This window comes from Lynx canadensis, chromosome A1 (assembly GCF_007474595.2).
Source record: "Lynx canadensis isolate LIC74 chromosome A1, mLynCan4.pri.v2, whole genome shotgun sequence".
Classification (NCBI taxonomy): Eukaryota; Metazoa; Chordata; class Mammalia; order Carnivora; family Felidae; genus Lynx; species Lynx canadensis.
The window spans coordinates 81,909,726-81,927,047 of NC_044303.2; the positions used below are offsets into that span (position 1 = coordinate 81,909,726).

General features: G+C 51.3%; 1 protein-coding gene across 6 annotated transcripts in view; it reads left to right on the top strand.

Annotated features, from left to right (window-relative positions):
• ATP11A (ATPase phospholipid transporting 11A) overlaps positions 1–17,322 on the top strand; it is a 122,597-nt gene that overhangs the window by 63,092 nt on the left and 42,183 nt on the right. For all 6 annotated transcript variants that reach the window (XM_030314307.1, XM_030314316.1, XM_030314326.1 and 3 more), the window contains exons 3-12: positions 2,333–2,422; positions 3,212–3,292; positions 7,325–7,432; positions 8,058–8,186; positions 10,419–10,522; positions 10,955–11,005; positions 13,550–13,614; positions 14,473–14,554; positions 15,857–16,007; positions 17,103–17,300. In XM_030314307.1, coding sequence (XP_030170167.1) covers positions 2,333–2,422; positions 3,212–3,292; positions 7,325–7,432; positions 8,058–8,186; positions 10,419–10,522; positions 10,955–11,005; positions 13,550–13,614; positions 14,473–14,554; positions 15,857–16,007; positions 17,103–17,300 — 1,059 coding nt within the window. The remainder of the gene's footprint in view (positions 1–2,332; positions 2,423–3,211; positions 3,293–7,324; positions 7,433–8,057; positions 8,187–10,418; positions 10,523–10,954; positions 11,006–13,549; positions 13,615–14,472; positions 14,555–15,856; positions 16,008–17,102; positions 17,301–17,322) is intronic.

The following is a 17,322-nucleotide window of genomic DNA, read 5'->3' on the forward strand; positions in this document are numbered from 1 at the left end:
TCAGGGTTGGTTTTTTTTGGGGGGGGGGATTGTTTGTTTCTGGTTGAGAAACCGAGGTAAAGACGGAGCCACAAATTCCCCGCCCTCTGCTAGTGTCTGCGGCTGCATTCCTGACCCAGAGACCTGCTTTTTGGTTCTCAGTTTGTTTGCACTCAAATGAAAGCCTAGTGTGTCCTTGACAAAACGCAGCACCTATTCATGATGTAGAGTTTCTGCAAACCAGGAACACAGGAGAATTTCCTCAACTCGATAAAGAACATCTATTATAAACCCGCAGCTGATGTCGTTCTTTTAAAGATTTTTTTTTTAATGTTTGTTTATTTTTGAGACCATGCGAGAGACAGAGTGCAAGCAGTGGAGGGGCAGACAGAGGGAGACATAGCATCCGAAGTGGGCTCCAGGCTCCAAGCTTTCAGCACAGAGCCCGATGTGGGGCTTGAACTCACGAATCGTGAAATCGTGACCTGAGCCGAAGTCGAACACTTAACCGACTGAGCCACTCAGGCGCCCCAACATCGTTCTTAATGATGAAAAAAGAGATGCTTTCACCCTAATTGAGAACAGTGAAAGTTTCCCCGCCGCCGTTCCCATTCAGCGTCTTACTGGATGTCTTCACTAATACAGTGAGAAAGGAAAGGGAATACAAGATACGCAGTTTGGGAAGGAAGAAACCACTGTTAACAAGTGACATGATGGTCTGCAGAGAAAAATGCCAAAGAAAAATCCCAACAAAACCTCATAAGCAGAGCAAGGCCAGCGGCAAACATTTGAATTCTCAATTAGAAACACCATTATGTTGGCATGAGAAAACGGAAAAACACATGTGTAACAAAATATGTACAAGATCTATGTGAGGGAAACTATAAAACTGTGATAAAAGAAAAGATTTAGGTGAATGGAGAGACATTCTGTGTTCATGGATGGGGAGGCTTAGTGTCATCATTAAGATGTCAGTTCTGTCCACCTCAATCTATAGAGTCAACCAAATCCTCATCCGAATCCCAGCAGGTTATTTTGTGGACATCAGGACGCTGATTCCAAAGTTTGTACGGAGAGGCAAAAACCCAGAGAGCCAACACAATATTGAAGGAGAACAAAGTTGGAGGGCTGATGCCTCCCAACATCTAGACCGGATGTCAAGCCATAGCACTCAGGATAGTGTGGCCAGTGAACCGGCATAGAGCCTGGAAATGGACCCCCATGTAAGATGGTCAACCAATCTTTGACAAAGGAGCAAAGGCAACACAATGGAGTAAAGACCGTCTCTTCCCCAAAAGGTGATGAAACCGCTGGGTGTCCATTTACAGAAAATGAGCCTAACACGGATCTTACACCATTGACAAAAATTAACTCAAAATGGATCATAGACCTAAATGTAGAACACAGAACTGTGGAAGTCCTAGATGGTAGCATGTGAGAAAATCCACACATCGTGGGGAGGGCCATGAGAGTTTGGGCACAGCGCCAGAAGCACTGGCCGTGGGAGACAAGACTGCTGACCTAGGCTGCATTAAAATTAAATTTTCCTGCTCTTCAAAAGACACTGTTAAGGGAGTCAGAAGACGAGCCACCGACAGGAAATATTTGCAAAACACAAAGCCCATAAAGGCCTGGTATCAGACAGGACACAGAAGGGAAGGGTTGCTGGGGTGGGTCCAACGGGTGGGTTTGGGAATACTCAGAGCTAACAGACCAACATCAAGCTCGGTGTTTACTGGAGGTTAGTGACCTCTGGGACATGGCTGTTTGCAACACAAAAGTTGAGGAAATTCTCCTCCTGGGGGAAAAATTAAAAATCTGGAGATTAGGAGGCGGCCAGGACCAGCCCCCCTCTCTATCCTTCCAAGCCCTCCATGTAGAGAGGCGCCTGGGGCTGACCCCGGACACCTGAGCCTCGGGGATGTCTCCAGGCAGTCAGGACCGCCTGGTGATGCCGACTTCTATTGTAGCTTCAGCTAGTAACACTGTCACAAGACCAAAGAGAGCCTATGGAGGGAAGAATGCTGAACGTAAATGTTTTAACAGTCACAGGTTTACATGGCATGAAATAGACCTTAATGGTAAAACTTTCATTAAACTACATTGTGTTATGTCAGATTATCTGGGATTGGGTAACTCGTGTGCTACTTTTGGGGTACGTGTTCTGTGTCAGCAGTTCGTATTCACGGTCAGCCAATTGATAAAATAGCTACAAAAGTCTAAATTTTGAATGGTGAGTTTTGTATCTAAACATTTTGTGCTTTGAAATCCAGCACCATCATTGTATAGCAGAGTGACACTAGAAAGTAAAATGTGATCACAATGCCACCTCTTTGTTTTTTCTTCTCTACAGTACACGTTTTGGAACTTCATACCCAAGAACTTATTTGAACAATTCAGGAGAATAGCCAACTTTTACTTTCTTATCATATTTCTGGTACAGGTAAGGCCAGCGGACTTTTTTTTTTTTTTTTTTTAATCACCTCAAACATACATTCTAAATAAGTGACCTTCATTCCCAGGTGATCAACTGTGGCTGGCTAAGGAGGGTGAACAAGGACTTGGGGCCCTTATCTACACGTCCCTCACCCGTTTCCTTCAGGGACAAGTGTTTTGGTTCCTCTGACTTGGCTGTGACCACCTTCCCGTCCTGGAGGGGAATCAGGAGCTTACCTGGTCTTTAGGAGAAATTCAGCAGCCAGGCTCGGCTTTATTATGTGGAGCCCCTTCCCAAGTGCACAGGGTGCTCTGAAGAGATCACAGAGAGGAAGAGAAAGGAGAGAAAACCAGAGTCCAAATCAGGGAACAACAGGTCCAATTCGTTTTCAGAATAGCAATCACATTTTCTTCAGTCACGCGAAATACAGTGGAAGGACTTACAGAATTTCCCCACCGTTAAATTATTCAAATACTGTCATTGAAGCCTGGCGCCGAAAGCAGAGTAGAAAATTAAAATGTGCACTGGAATCAGACTTGTGTCTTTGCCACTGTTGGCAAGGTTTCCTTAAGCAGATCCCTTAACTAGAGCGAACTACCCTCGGTTTTATAGGAAACAGGATGACTAACCCCCAATCTGATTGACCTCTAGTCGGGGGATAAAGTGGGTAACAGTAAAACAATTTGGAATAAGCAAAAGCAAATGTTTTCGTTGGCGTTACACGGCCAACCGGTCTGTCTAACGTCAGTAATGCGTGTTTTTGAGAATGGCCCTACAATTCTGTTTTAATTGCAGTTGATTATTGACACCCCCACGAGCCCAGTGACGAGCGGGCTCCCACTGTTCTTTGTCATCACAGTCACGGCCATCAAACAGGTAAGAAGTCTGCAGAAAAAGGGAAAGCATCACCATCCCTGTTACATAACATCGCATTTTATCCAAAGCGGAGTAATCTGGTTTGTGTTAGCTAGTTCGTAGACAATTTAACCAAGTTCTAGAAATTCATTTTGGTAACTGCCTTCGATTGACACTTGAGCTAAAATAAGAGAGATTATGTAACGCGGCAGCTAGCGTGACGCCCTGTGAGTCTGAGGGGGAGGCCAAGGTGTTCACATTCAGAAGCAACCAGAGATGGTATCTGTTTTTAGAGGCCTGTCCACACCGTCGGCCATCTGAGCTGTAGGCACCTGCTGTGTGCAGAGTCTGGGATGCAGTTTTCTAACAGAGTGTGCTGACTCCCAACTCACCGTGTACAGGGGGCTGTTCTCCCGGGGCCACCCAGGCAGAAGAACACGCCTCAGTTCTTTCCACCGTGCACGTAGCCATGTTAGTGCTGCAGCCATCGCCACTGTCTGGTTCTGGAAAATTCCCATCCCCTCAGAAGGAGGCCACGAGCAGTCTCTGCTGTTCCCCTCCCTGAGCCCCTGGCCACCAGAGGTCTACCCTTGTCGCAGCCACACTTCCCACGTGGTGGGGGTGAGGTAGCTCTTTGTACTTTCGGTTTGCATTTCCTTGGTTATTAATGATATTGAGGATCTTTCCCTGTGCTTATTGGCCATTTCTACGTCGTCTTCAAAGAAAAGGACCTTTGTCCATTGTAAAATCGGCTGAAGCATCTTTTCATTGATGAGTTGCCAAAATTCTTTATGTGCTCCAGATAAAGATTCCTTATCTGCTGCAAACTTTGGAGCCTAAGGATGTTTGCACTTCGGTGTTGATACATCAACCTTCTATTTGGGAGATCTGGATAATTTGTAAAATGGCAGCTTCTAGTGAAATGATTGGTGGTCAAATTCTTGCTGAAAAAGCCATGCTTTCCTGGTGTTATCCTTTAGATAAAAATAAAGAGAACAAAACATGTGCTTTACATGAGATGTGGTATGAGAACAGCCATGGGGTGACAGTGGGTGCCATTGTTGCGGTGATTTTCTGTAGGCTGAGGAAGGACGTAGAACGGAATCAGGTTCTAGTGTGTGTGCGTAAAGAGCGCCTCTGGGTTGTCTTCTGCCAGCCTAGCGGGTCCTCAGTGTGAGAGTGTCTGCATTAGTGTTTTTTTAATACAGAACTGGGAGCAGCATTTAAGCATTTCTTTGTATTGATTTGCGTTTTATTTCTCAGTCTTCAGTAATCTGGGAATACAGATTTGAACAGAACGATTTTGCTTCATACCCATTTGATTGGCTTTTAAATGTAGAAGCCTGCAGAGCAACCAGGGACAATAATGTAGTGAAACGCATCCACTCTCCGCTGACGGCAGTGTGGTGGCGCCATGTTAGAAAACCATTTGGCACTAATGGATGAGGCAGAAGCTGTCAATGGTGGGACCCGTAGTCCGAGGGTGTCCAGTATGTGCAGTTGGTGTGTATTATATGCGTCTCAGAGTACACGGAGGCCCCACAAGGTGTCCTGGGATGTTCGTTGCAGGCCTCTTTGTGGAAGAAAAACTAGGGACAAGATGTCCTTCAGTGAGGTAACAGACGATACGTTCGTTACACGTATTGGGGTTACTGGTGCAGTAGCCACGTAGTGTGGAAGACGTAACACTGAGTGACGCACTCAGTTACAAAGGAAATACTCGGTGCGTTGTCCTCATGCATTTGTAAGCACGTAAACACTTCAGTTGTTTAGGACACACGTGTCAGAAAAGTGGAAAACCGTGATCAGAAGGAGTCTTTCCGAGGAGGAAGGGAGAGAAGGAGTTGGCATGCAGATCAGAGGGGCTGAGTATGTATACCACCTCTCGGGATCTGCTCTGAGTGGTGGGCACAGTAAAGTGAGGTGTTTCCATTGCTTCTCTATGTGTTTTCGGGAGAGTAACCATCCTTGTCCCCAAGAAGCTGGTATAGAGCCCATGAGAGGGCCTCAGGAGGGGCACAGAGGAAGGGGACAGTGGCTCTTGGAAGCTGGTGGTGATGGTAGGCAGGCAGAAATGGAGCGGAACGCGTCCCAAGGTCCTGTGGACGCCAAGGGTCCTGCCAAAACCACGCAGCAGATCAGGACCAGGAAGATAAACCTGAAGCACTGGCTTCCTAAAGGCACTTGAAGAAATTCAGAAAAGGGCGGGGGATGGGGCACGTGTGCTCGGCCAGGTCTTCACTGCCTGCCACGCTGCCGTGGCACCCTGCGGTCCGCCCACCGCAGTGCCCTGGCTGAGAATGAGCGCGCACCGACCCCATGGGGAACATGCGGGGGCCCGCGCCCGCAGCTGCTGCTGTGCGGCCGTCTGCGTGACCCAGGGCCTCAGCAGGCCCGGAGAGACCCGACCCCGCTCCGCTGAGCTGCACGCAGGCCCAGAGAGCCCAGAGCTGGCGGAGTGGTTCCCTGACCCACCGCGGCCCACAGAGTCCCTGCAGGGGAGCCATGGGGTCTGGCACGTGGCTTCTCTCCAAGGGCTCCAGCCTGACCCGCTGCCTGGCTCCACGAGCACAGGCCCTCTGCCCCCTGAGGCTGCGTGCCCCCCAACACTCTGTGCCTCCCAGGATCCGTGTCCCCTGAGGCTGCATGCCCCCCCACACTCTGTGCCCCCTGAGGCCGTGTGCCCCCCCACACTCTCTGCCCCCCCAGGATCCATGCCCCCCTGAGGCTGCGTGCCCCCCCTGCATTCTGTGCCCCCCAGGATCCGTGCCCCCTGAGGCTGCGTGCCCCCCCCCACTCTGTGCCCTCCAGGGTCTGTGCCCTCCAGGCTGTGTGCCCCGCCCCCCGGCTACATGTCCCCAAAGGGTTTGTGGAAGGGTGTGTGATGACCCCCGTGTGGCAGAGCTCAGTGACTGCCGGGCTGCCGGGCTGCCGGGCTGCCTGGTGCACAAATGTACCTGTGCTCTCCCACCTCACCTTTGCCAAGTGCAGCTCTCCCCCTCCTGAGCCCCTCACCCCATTCCTGAGGGTACCTGGCTTTCTGCCCCTCCACCTATCCCCTGCCCCTCTCCTCCTCACCTTCATCCATGCTCTGGTTCCTGTTCTGGACGGCCCTCGGGCCTCCCCTCCTCAGCCCTGCTTCCCCAGTGACCCCAGCTGGCACATGTAGGGGATCCAAGGCCTTTCCTTGCAGCTGAGAAAGCCCCCTTCAGGGAGCACCTGGGTAGTCCCAGGTGGGCGCTAAATGGCTTCTGACAAGCATCTTGCCAACTCTGTCCAAATCCCCAGCAACTCGAGTGAGCCCTCCACGGCCACCCACCCACCTTCCCAGCTGGTTTTCTGCTTGCCCCACGCTGTCTGCAACCCTCCAGGCTGGCCCAGCCCCTGCCACACCCACGTCTGCTCCTGAGCCCTCATGCAGCTCCTGTGCTGTGGTCTCTGCCTTATAGGACAACCACTCAGCATCCTCCAGGGGCGGCTCAGACCTTCTCCTCTGAGCCCCCTGCACACGTACACTGTGGTCACACTGCCAGCAGTGGCTGTGACGTGCTCCCTGGGGCAGGGAACCAGGTGAGGCTCTGCCTGGGCCTGCAGGAAGGGGCACGGGGGACCCCTGCCCAGATCCTCCCACCTGAGCTGGTCCCGGCGCCTCTGAGGCCGTGGCCATGGTGCTGACGGTGGGCAGTCAGGCATGGTCACCCCAGTGGTCTCTGGCACAGACAGAGAAGGCGTGTCCCACAGGGGAAAGTTTAGAACCCTGCAGCAAAAGTCGGGGCTGGTGTGTCCCAATCACTGGAGGCACGAGAAAGCAGGGGCCGACCTCCTGGAGGGAAGGATGGGGCAGGGTGGTGGCCAGGGCCATGAAGAAGTAGGTAGATTTGGGGTCCATTCAAGGGAAAAGCGCAGTACTTGCTGGGGGGTGGGTGTCAGAGTGAAGAAAGGTGACTTCTGCCCCTCGCTTGTCCACGGCTGCAGCGGGACGCAGGTCGCAGCTGTGGCCCGTCCGGCAAAGCCTAGAATGATGGGCTCAGGGCCGTCTTCTCTCCCCTCCAGGGCTATGAGGACTGGCTTCGCCATAAGGCGGACAACGCCATGAACCAGTGCCCGGTGCACTTCATCCAGCATGGCAAACTGGTCCGGAAGCAGAGCCGGAAGCTAAGGGTGAGTAACACTGGTGGTTTGTTCTAGCCCAGACGCAGAACAGTCCAAACCCAGAACGCGGCAACATGGCAGGTGCTATGTGAGCTGAACCTCTGTCTGGAATTGCTTCTTTACAGCTGGAGGCCAACCTCCTCCCCAAACGCTTCTTACTAAAACAGGCGCCTTCCACTATCTGTTTTCTTAACTTTAATTTTATTTATTATTTTCAAGTTGTAATAGACTTGATTTTTTAGAGAAGTTCAGTTTCACAGACCCCATCAGGGTTGTCTGAACTTTATGAGATTGTACTCACCAGTCACGATAGAGAAAGTTCTAACACGCTGTTAAAGAATTTATTCTAGAACAAGGCAAAGTCATATTAATGTGAATTCCATTGATTGGAAACTGTGAAAATAGGGACAGAAACCTCACTGAAGCCTTCGTTTTAATTTCCTGTTTCAGTGAACCATTCATGCATCATTATCTGTTAAATGTTGGCATCACTTAGGCAGTGGTTTTCACACCTGTGCTAACCAGTGGGAAGCATGTACCCAGACAGGGAGTGTGATTGCTAAGGTTTATCCTGAGGAGTGCTCGCTGGGACCCCATGGGGCCGCTGCACCGAGGCTGTCTATCTGTTCTGCAGGTGGGGGACATCGTCATGGTCAAGGAGGACGAGACCTTCCCCTGTGACTTGATCTTCCTCTCCAGCAGCCGCGGAGACGGGACCTGCCACGTGACGACCGCCAGCTTAGACGGGGAATCCAGTCACAAAGTACCGTGCCTTTCATCTGAGGCCACACAGGCCCTGCCCCAGCCCTGCTGTGCCTGCAAACACAGTGCTTCCAGTGGTCACAGGGCACCCCAGGGGGCTGTGCTGGCCATGTGGCCCCTCAGAGTCTGTGGCAGCCAACCACGGTTAACAGAGGCAACTTCATGTTATTTCTTAGCTGTGCCGTTTAGCCAAGGGGCCAAATTAAGGATGCAATGAGTAGACTGTGGGAATTTTGAAATTTTTCATTTAGTGTCTTGACTAGACTAGAATTATGTAAAAAGCCACACAAGAGTCTAGATTTTAAGTGACTGTTAGTTCAATGAGTGCCTTTTTGTTAGAATATCTTCAGGATTTTCTGAACTTATAATTAATGTCTTGTACTCCATGTGGAGCTCTGTTCTGGCAGTTGGTGCTACAGAACTTTAATGATCACGAAAGAATAGAAGATATCACTATTATTTTTAAGGATTTCATTATTTAAAAACTGGAAGCTTCCATGGAGTTTAGGGAAGTGAGTGTAGCTCAGTGGGCCCAACCGTGTGGGAGGCGTCAGCCAGCTGTGGCTAATAGTGGAATTTGGCCATGAGAAAGAGAGGTTTTCTTTCTTTCACGGATAGTTCACATCCTTGCATGAACCGTGCGGGACTTTTTGGGCACATTTCCTACATACAGATCCCGAGAGACCTAACATTCTGGCACCACTCATACTAAGTAAGGAAATCCCGGGAGACTCGGTGACTGTGGTCTCTAGGGCGCGGGGACACCCGGTGCCCCACGCATCCCTGGCTGTTGGCAGCGGGCTGTCCCTTGCGCCCGTCCTGCGGGAAGGGTGCCCCAGCATCGCTAGCAAGCGGGTGCTGCAGTCTCCGGCCACGTGACTGTTCTCCACGTGAGATGGGACGGCCATTGCCCCCACACATTGCTGGCGGACGCCCCCCTGCACCTTGCTGGCTACCATGCTCAGCATCCCGTTTGTGTTTCTCTGGTGTCACCTCTGCACATAGGGTTTGGCCTGGAGGCTGGAGTTACCTGAGCCCTTTGCTTAAAAGACAGCGAGGCCCCCACACCGGTCACATTTACGACTTGTGTGGCCTCGGGCAGGCACTTTGAACTTCCCTGCAGTTTCAGCATCCATGGGACAGACTTGTCTTCCAGGGGCTCTTGTGAGGATAGACTTAGAAAGTCTCCCAAAGCCCCACGTGCACAGCGGGTGCCCCAAGGTGTTGTAGATACTGCCGCTGCTGCTTGAGTGTGTCTCCTGCTTGTTTTGATTCATGGCGCCCTCTCCTGCCCACACTTGATTTCTGGGAGGCCCGGAAGACGTTCAGAGACATGCTGTCTTTAGCAGCACTCCGACTCCGAGCCCAGGCGTTCACGTTGGTGATATGTCTGGGCTGGGGCATCAGCATTGCCTGGGTCGTGTTAGAAATGCCATTCTTGGGGCCCCCAGACCCAGCACGTCTGCTCAGGGCTGGCCCCGCTGTCGCCCCGCAAGCCCTCCAGGGTCTGAGGCTTGCTCGGTTCTCAGAGCCATCGGTAGAGGCCCAGCGGGCAGCCGTGTGGTGAAAGCTTACGCTCACCAGCAGCACCAGGCAAGGGTGGTGTGATGCCAGGGACACCACCGTGCACACAGTAGGACCTCACATGAGGAAAAGGAACATTAACTCTGTCACAATGGCAGATCCAAGTGTCCCATTTTACAGAGGAATGTCCCACAGCTGTTAGCTTGAAGTTGAGGGTGGCAGGGGCGCCTGGGTGGCGCAGTCGGTTAAGCGTCCGACTTCAGCCAGGTCACGATCTTGCGGTCTGTGAGTTCGAGCCCCACGTCAGGCTCTGGGCTGACGGCTCGGAGCCTGGAGCCTGTTTCCGATTCTGTGTCTCCCTCTCTCTCTGCCCCTCCCCCGTTCATGCTCTGTTTCTCTCTGTCCCAAAAAAAATAAATAAAAAACGTTGAAGTTGAGGGTGGCAGGCAAGAGAGGAAGTTTCTGGCACCTAATAGAGGAACAACAGTAGCCCCATGTGATTCTGTAACTTGTTAATACCCGCAAACTGCGTTACACGTTCACTTACATCTTACTTGTGTGAACATTTTCTCTGATGTGGTAACTAAGCTTTGTCATCGGGCTTAGCTGTGGGCACAGCAGATTAGACGTGGGTGCTGCCCCCGTTAGAGGGGTGCCAGGGTTGCGTCGGTGGTTTGGTGGTGAATTCACCTTTCTTGTCTGTCTGCAGACTCACTATGCCGTTCAGGACACTAAGGGGTTTCATACTGAAGAAGATATTGACGGCTTGCACGCCACCATTGAGTGTGAGCAGCCCCAGCCCGACCTGTACAAGTGAGTCCCATCTGTGCTCCCAATAACTACCTTTGTCCCCCCAAGTGTCCTTGCTCTGCACCGGCCACACCCAGCACCATGCTTGTTTGGAAAGACCGTGTAAAACCGCTGCATAAAAACGAAGACCAAACCAGAAATATGTCACTTAGAAATTTTCATGGTTCAGCAACATTACGATCTATAGCCGTTTATGCAAATATTTGGACTGGCTTTAATGAAACAAGCTTATTGAAGAAAAAGTAAGGAAAATCCTTGAAGTCAAGGGCTAATAAGGACAGAAAGTAAAGGGGGAACAGGGGAGGAATTTAGGTAAAGATCCCAACCCGCGAGCTTCCCGGCGGGAACTGGGAGGTGGGTGCAGGGAGCAGGAGGGCGCCTGGCCCTGCGTCTTGGCCACCGCTGCAGGCAGTGACCCGGCTTCTCTGTCGCCAGGTTTGTCGGCCGCATCAACGTCTACAGCGATCGGAACGACCCCGTGGTGAGGTGAGCACAGACGCGCTTGTGGGCATTTTCACCCCCGCTGTCAAATCCAAGTGAATTCTTAGATTAATAAGAGGTTTCCACTGCTGCTGCTCCATTGGGTTTTGAAGACAGAATTCTGCTTTACAAAAGGTCCAGCTTCCGCTGTCTTTTGTGCCTTCTCTTGTGAACACAGCTATATGTGCCAACACCTGATGGCACTCACAGAAAATGTTCTCTCCCCAGTGTCAGGAGCCCCTCTAACCGTTAGCCGCTGCCCCCGTTGGAAATGCCCTTCGACCTTGTAGACAGTGAGGTTGAAGGATTCCTGACATTTTATCGGAACGTAAGCACCTACTCACAGTTGTCACTGAGACAGTTTTGGTTCTAGATTGTGTCTAGATTTAAGGGGCTGTGCCTCACCGGGGACCTTGTGGGTGGTAGGCAGGTGTGCTCACCTGTCATAGTCTGGGACCCATCACACACATGGGTTGTGGACAAGGACCCGCACCCACCAGGTGTCAGCGCTGAAGCCCGGGGGCCGCACCGTCTCCCTGTGTCTGCAGGCCTGTGGGTGTGTCTTTTGGACGTTGCTCCCCGCTCTGGAGGGTTTTGCTGCCCAGGTCGCTGAGACGGACAGTTTAGGAAGTTGACTTTGAGTAGGATTCGGACTTGACCTTTTCTGTAAACCTCACTTGTTGGAGACATTCTTGTTCTTCCGATTTAAGTGGTTTCCAAACCGTTGATATCCTGGTGTCACCTTATGTGTCAGAGAAAACCACTGCCTAGCAGTAAGAACTATTTCAGGGGGACTTTGATGAAAATAAATTGTTACTGAAAGGTAAGCCCCTGGGGCCTCTTTCCTCCTACAGACTTGAAATTCTGTTTTCTAGAAATGACTTGTGCACTTCACATTTTAGCACTGGTACCCAGTAGTGCTAGGGAGGCCGTGGGGCATGGCCGTGGTCTTTCATAAACGGATGCTAATCCACAGGGAGTTCCTGTGGGGAAACAACCTGTGTTTCTGTTTCTCGTGAGCATTAGCATCTGAAGGAGTAAGTAGAGAGGGGTTCGTTCACCGTGCCGCTGGGATGAGCCCGAAAAAGCCAGCCGGCTTTTCGTGGTTCATGGTCAGATGAAGTTTAGCACCGAGCAGCGGGGAGGTAATTACTAACATATTTCACGTTTTGATACTAATTCTTGTTTTGCTTTTTAAGTGTTTATACTTCCCAGCAGACTTTTAATACATGAGTGTGGAAGGCGTTTATATCTGTGGTGCGAGCGAATGGTGATGGATCACGTATCCTGTTCCTAATCCACTCAGAGTGGTACTTCTCCGTCCTCTGTCCAAACTAGATGCACAGTTCCTTTTAAAGTAAATTATTTTAGACTTCCCAGAGACACCTTTTTAAAGGGCCGCTTGCTTTCACAAGCACGTCCAATAGGAGCTCTAAGTGCCGCTGGCGGAGGCTGGCGGTACGGGTAACAGGAGATGACCGTGCGTGCGCAGCCTCTGTGGCCATCAGGCCGGGCACGCATGTCCAGACCACAGGGCCGCCCTGGGCAGGCACATCCGGTCAGGTGCGCCACAGCAGCAGCCTCCCCACCCTCGTTTCAGCCAGCAGGGGTCCTGAGCTGCATCGGTTAAGCGTACGGACGCACCACAAGTACGTGGCGTTTGTGGGCAGCTGGCTCCCCGGGGCCAATGCCCGTGGCACGCGCTGAAAAGCGACAGCGCTTGCCTTCGCCCCACCAGGGAATGTGAGCGCGCTCACTGAGCAACGCTGGCAAGGCTGCAGCCTGTGCCTCCTTCTCTTCCTCCTGGGAACTGACGAGAACCCGAACCCCGCAAAGGCAGAGGTTTCGTCCGTGGCCGTTGAGGGCGTAGGGCCCTGCTCGTCCCTACGCGGATGACTTTTAAATTCCTTGGCCGTGGCTTCCCCAGAGCAGCGGCACATGGCGGTTCCGGGTTTTGAGGCCACCTGCCCCCCGAGGGTCCGTGTGGGTTTGCCCCCCGCCCCGTGTTGATGACTGCACACAGCGTTCCCAGCCCCTACGTCTGAAAGCAAGACCAGATCCCGTGAGACTCGTGGAGTCTCTCTGAGGATGCGGTGGAGTCCACCGAAGCCTCCCGAGTCACAGATCATCTTTTCTCTCTCCCTGAATGGTTGGGGGCCCCCAGCCCAGCGGTGCTCACAGGAGGCCTGTTAGAAGTGCGTGTCCAGGCACTGCTGGTAGGACCCTGCGGGTCAGCCCGCCTCCCTCCATCGGCCTGGACGGGCTGGGAGCCCGCGTTCCTGACGGGGCCGCACACGTGCCGGTGCCCTGAGGGCAGGTGCTGTGGAGTGCCAGCCGCTGGGTCCCACCACAGAGTGGTTCTTACCCCCAGGGGAAGGCCGCATGCTCTTATGAGGAGCCGGCTAACTTCCATAGTCCAGATAGAAGCACCTCTTCGGAGACGCGATTTCTTCTTGGAACCAAGTCTGTTAGGTGCAGGCCTCGATTTTGTGCCCGTAGCACCTTCTTCTATTTGCTGCATTACTGTCTCTGGTCCCTCTATCCTTCCAGGCCGCTGGGGTCAGAGAACCTGCTTCTCAGAGGAGCGACGCTTAAGAACACTGAGAAGATCTTCGGTCAGTGTCTCGGTTGGCTAATTAGTACTAACAGCTTATAAAGTTAAGGTACACAGAGCAGTTAAAGTCCACAGTGCTGCCACAAACGAGCTCTCCGTGCCCTGAGTGGACTCTGGCACCAGTGAAAACCCGTGCTGAGGATGACGAAGCAGTGAGGTCTCAGGGTGTCACTTGCGTATCAAGGGCCTGTAGTTTTTGACTTAGAAACATAGAGTCATGTCCACGAGAGAATTCACAGTCTGTTTCCACAGCAGATTTCTCTCAACGCCTGCATATCTTTGGTAACGTCTCCCATTTCTGTGGGTTATGTTTGTTTTTTAATTGAGACAACTTAAAAATATACACATGTGCCCCGTTGTCAGAAAACCCAATATCTTAAAACTTGAGCTTCAAGAAAAAGTAGAGATTGATCTCTACATGGGAAAAAAAACCCAAACATTTCTTTTTTTTTTTTTAATTTTTTTTAATGTTTATTCATTTTTGACAGAGAGACAGACTGTGAGCAGGGAAGGGGCAGAGAGAGAGGGAGACACAGAATCCGAAGCAGGCTCCAGGCTCTGAGCTGTCAGCACAGAGCCCGATGCGGGGCTCAAACTCACAAACCGCCGAGATCATGACCTGAGCCGAAGTCAGACACCTAACCAACTGAACCACCCAGGCGCCCCTAAAAAAAAAACATTTCTTTAGTCTGAAGAATCCTGTTGTGGAACTCTTTTTATGAACAGCTAGCTTGCCTAGTGAAATTTAGAATACAGCTTTTGTCCAAACTTCTGTATTTACTGCAGCTGTGTGCAGCTTCCTGCGTGAAGGCAAGGTTCGCCTGTGTTATTGTTCTAACTGCTGTCTTCTGCCTTGCAGGTGTTGCTATCTACACGGGCATGGAAACCAAGATGGCATTAAATTACCAATCAAAATCCCAGAAGCGATCTGCTGTAGAAAAGTAAGTGTCAGTACCCCTTTGTTTGAAGTGCGTACAGCTCCATGACCTGGAACCATCATGAGCCCCTGTAGACATGAAAGCATTTTCCTTCTGGTTTCATTAGTAATTCCTTCATGGTCTCTAGGGAGACAGTAGCACCGGGCATTTAGACAGATGGTCTCATTCTGCGGGGCAGCAAATGGCTGCATGCGTTCAGCCTGTGTCTGCAGGCTCCCTCCTGTGGACACCTAGAGTCCCAGCAGCTCCTCTCACCAATCCATAGAAACGTCAAAATCGGGTCACTTTCAGCTTTGGGGTTGTTGGAAACCGTGTGTTTTTCTGAGGGAAACATAAGCAGAGAGAACAATCTTCCTTTCGTTAAACAGTAAAATCCTTACCGTGATGAGTCAAGGACAGAGTTGAATTTGTGAGAAAATGTGGCCCAGAGTGTTGTCTTACTTTCCTTTTGTTCAAGTGCATCCTTGACTTGCGGTGGTTACAAGTTATTCCACACGGCGGGGGGGTGGGGGGGGTGGGGTGGACTTGGGGATCTTTGGGAAGACTGTCAGGTGTCTGCTGCCTGCCTCGGGCAGGTTGGTCTCAGAATGTGATCCTGCCATCTCCGTCCATCGACAGCTACACCGAATATGAAAATGGAGATTTGGCTCTTAATAAGCAAGAATGCTCTGTTTCCAGGTGTTAACCTTGATGAATATGTTTCAGAAATAAATACTGGAAACTCAAGCCTTCTTCACAAGATCCGCTGAGCCATTGGCCAGGGATTCAGCCTTTTTCCTATTCGAAGGCATTTGTCTCCTGCCCCAGTGGTACTGGGGAACTCACTGGTTGAAGCTTAGTGGCCGAAGGGTGGACATCTGGGTGTCTCTGAATCTTGGACTCCCAGACCACACAGTCAGCAGTGTGGCTGCGTGAACTGCCCTCTCCTGTTCTTGAGACTTTCCCTGTGGCCCCAGAATCACACGCCAGTGCAAGCTTCTGTCCTCATGGTGACCGTGCCAGGTGATGGGGGGGGGGGTGCTCACACGTTGCTCTGTTTCCTGGCCACGCATTTGGCTTGAGGTCCATCAACTGTCTACACAAAAGCACTATCAACTGTCATATAAATAAAGTTTAAAAAACCAACTCTGCTGTCATGTTTCATGAGTTACAGGATGCATCTGTGAGAATGAACTAAAATGGAAAAGTTTTCATCGGAACCATCCTGATAACACGCCCGCCCCAGATGCCTGGGAACACAGCACGGAGGGCAAGCAGGTCCCTCGGGAAGCAGTGACTAAGTATCATTGCTGTCTTGTGTTGTAGATCCATGAATGTCTTCCTCATTGTGTACCTCTGCATTCTGGTCAGTAAAGCACTGATAAACACCGTCCTCAAGTACGTGTGGCAGAGCGAACCGTTCCGAGATGAGCCGTGGTATAATCACAAAACCGAATCGGAAAGACAGAGGAACCTGGTACGGAAAGTGCGTCCCTTTGCGGTGACCAGACCGCCTGTAAGCCATTGTTATGGCAACATGGCAGGAGAACAGGAGGCCTCGGTTGGTGACATCTCTGTCCTGGAGGCATTCACTGATCTCAGGGTGTGTCAGTGGTCTCTTCCTGTGGACCGCACTCGCCCCCGAGCGTCAGTGGTCTCCCCCTGTGGACCGTGCTCGCCCTGTCTTGGTTGGGTACTGGAATGTATACTCTGGAAAGGGATTGGCCCCCACAGTGAATTCATTAGGGCAGCACTGTAAACATTTCCAGAGCTTCTAGAACCCAGCACAGTGTCCTGTACTTAGAGACCATTCAGCAAATGCTCAGTGAGGATCATGAGGCATATGGGGCTGACTTATGGAGAGACTAAAGAAAGGAGGAACATGTCAGTTACAGGAAAATTATGGTAAGAACTGATTGCATTTCCCCTTGGGGTTCAGGCTCAGTTGCTCATGTCTATGAAAACCGATTTTCCCTAAGCCAGGAGTTAAAATCATTTGACTGAACCTTCTCCACTTAAAAGAGTACTGTTTTCTTCCCTGAGTTAACACCTGAGCTATGTGCCTCCAGAATAGGTAGCACTGGGTGCAGAGCGGGTCCAGAGCAGAGTCCTGCCTCACCTGTGTTCAGTCGGATCTCCCACAGAACTAAATGGCTTAGAGATCAGAACAAAACTGTGCAGAGAAGTCCTTTCTCCCAGCCTTATTTCTGGGGCTGGGTTATTACCAAGTAAGTTTGGAAACATGTCAGAGTCTGGAACCCTCAAAACGTGCAGTTTCCCGCCAGCTCTTAGGAGGCAGGCGCCTGTCTCCCCCCAGTGTGACTATCTCACAGGTGACCTGCCCCTTGCCCCCGCCACCAGTATAGGCCTTCTCCCTGTCTGTGGCCCTCATGGTGCTAAAGTCAGGTGACTGGCCACTAAGCTGTGCCTGCCCCCAAATAATGTGTATCTTTGGATTTGAAATAAACACCTGTATTTACAGATAACACTGGTGCGACCTGAAGGGAACGCTAAGTGTCAGATCTTCGTGGTGTTGGTGATGGGACACGGGAATCACGTGGGGCTCTCTCAGTTCCTCAGGGCGTTCACGGACTTCCTGGCGTTCATGGTTCTCTTCAACTACATCATCCCGGTGTCCATGTACGTCACGGTGGAAATGCAGAAGTTCCTGGGCTCGTACTTCATCACCTGGGATGAAGACATGTTTGATGAGGACACAGGCGAAGGGCCTCTGGTCAACACCTCAGACCTGAACGAAGAATTAGGACAGGTCAGTGTGTGCGGCGGCCTCT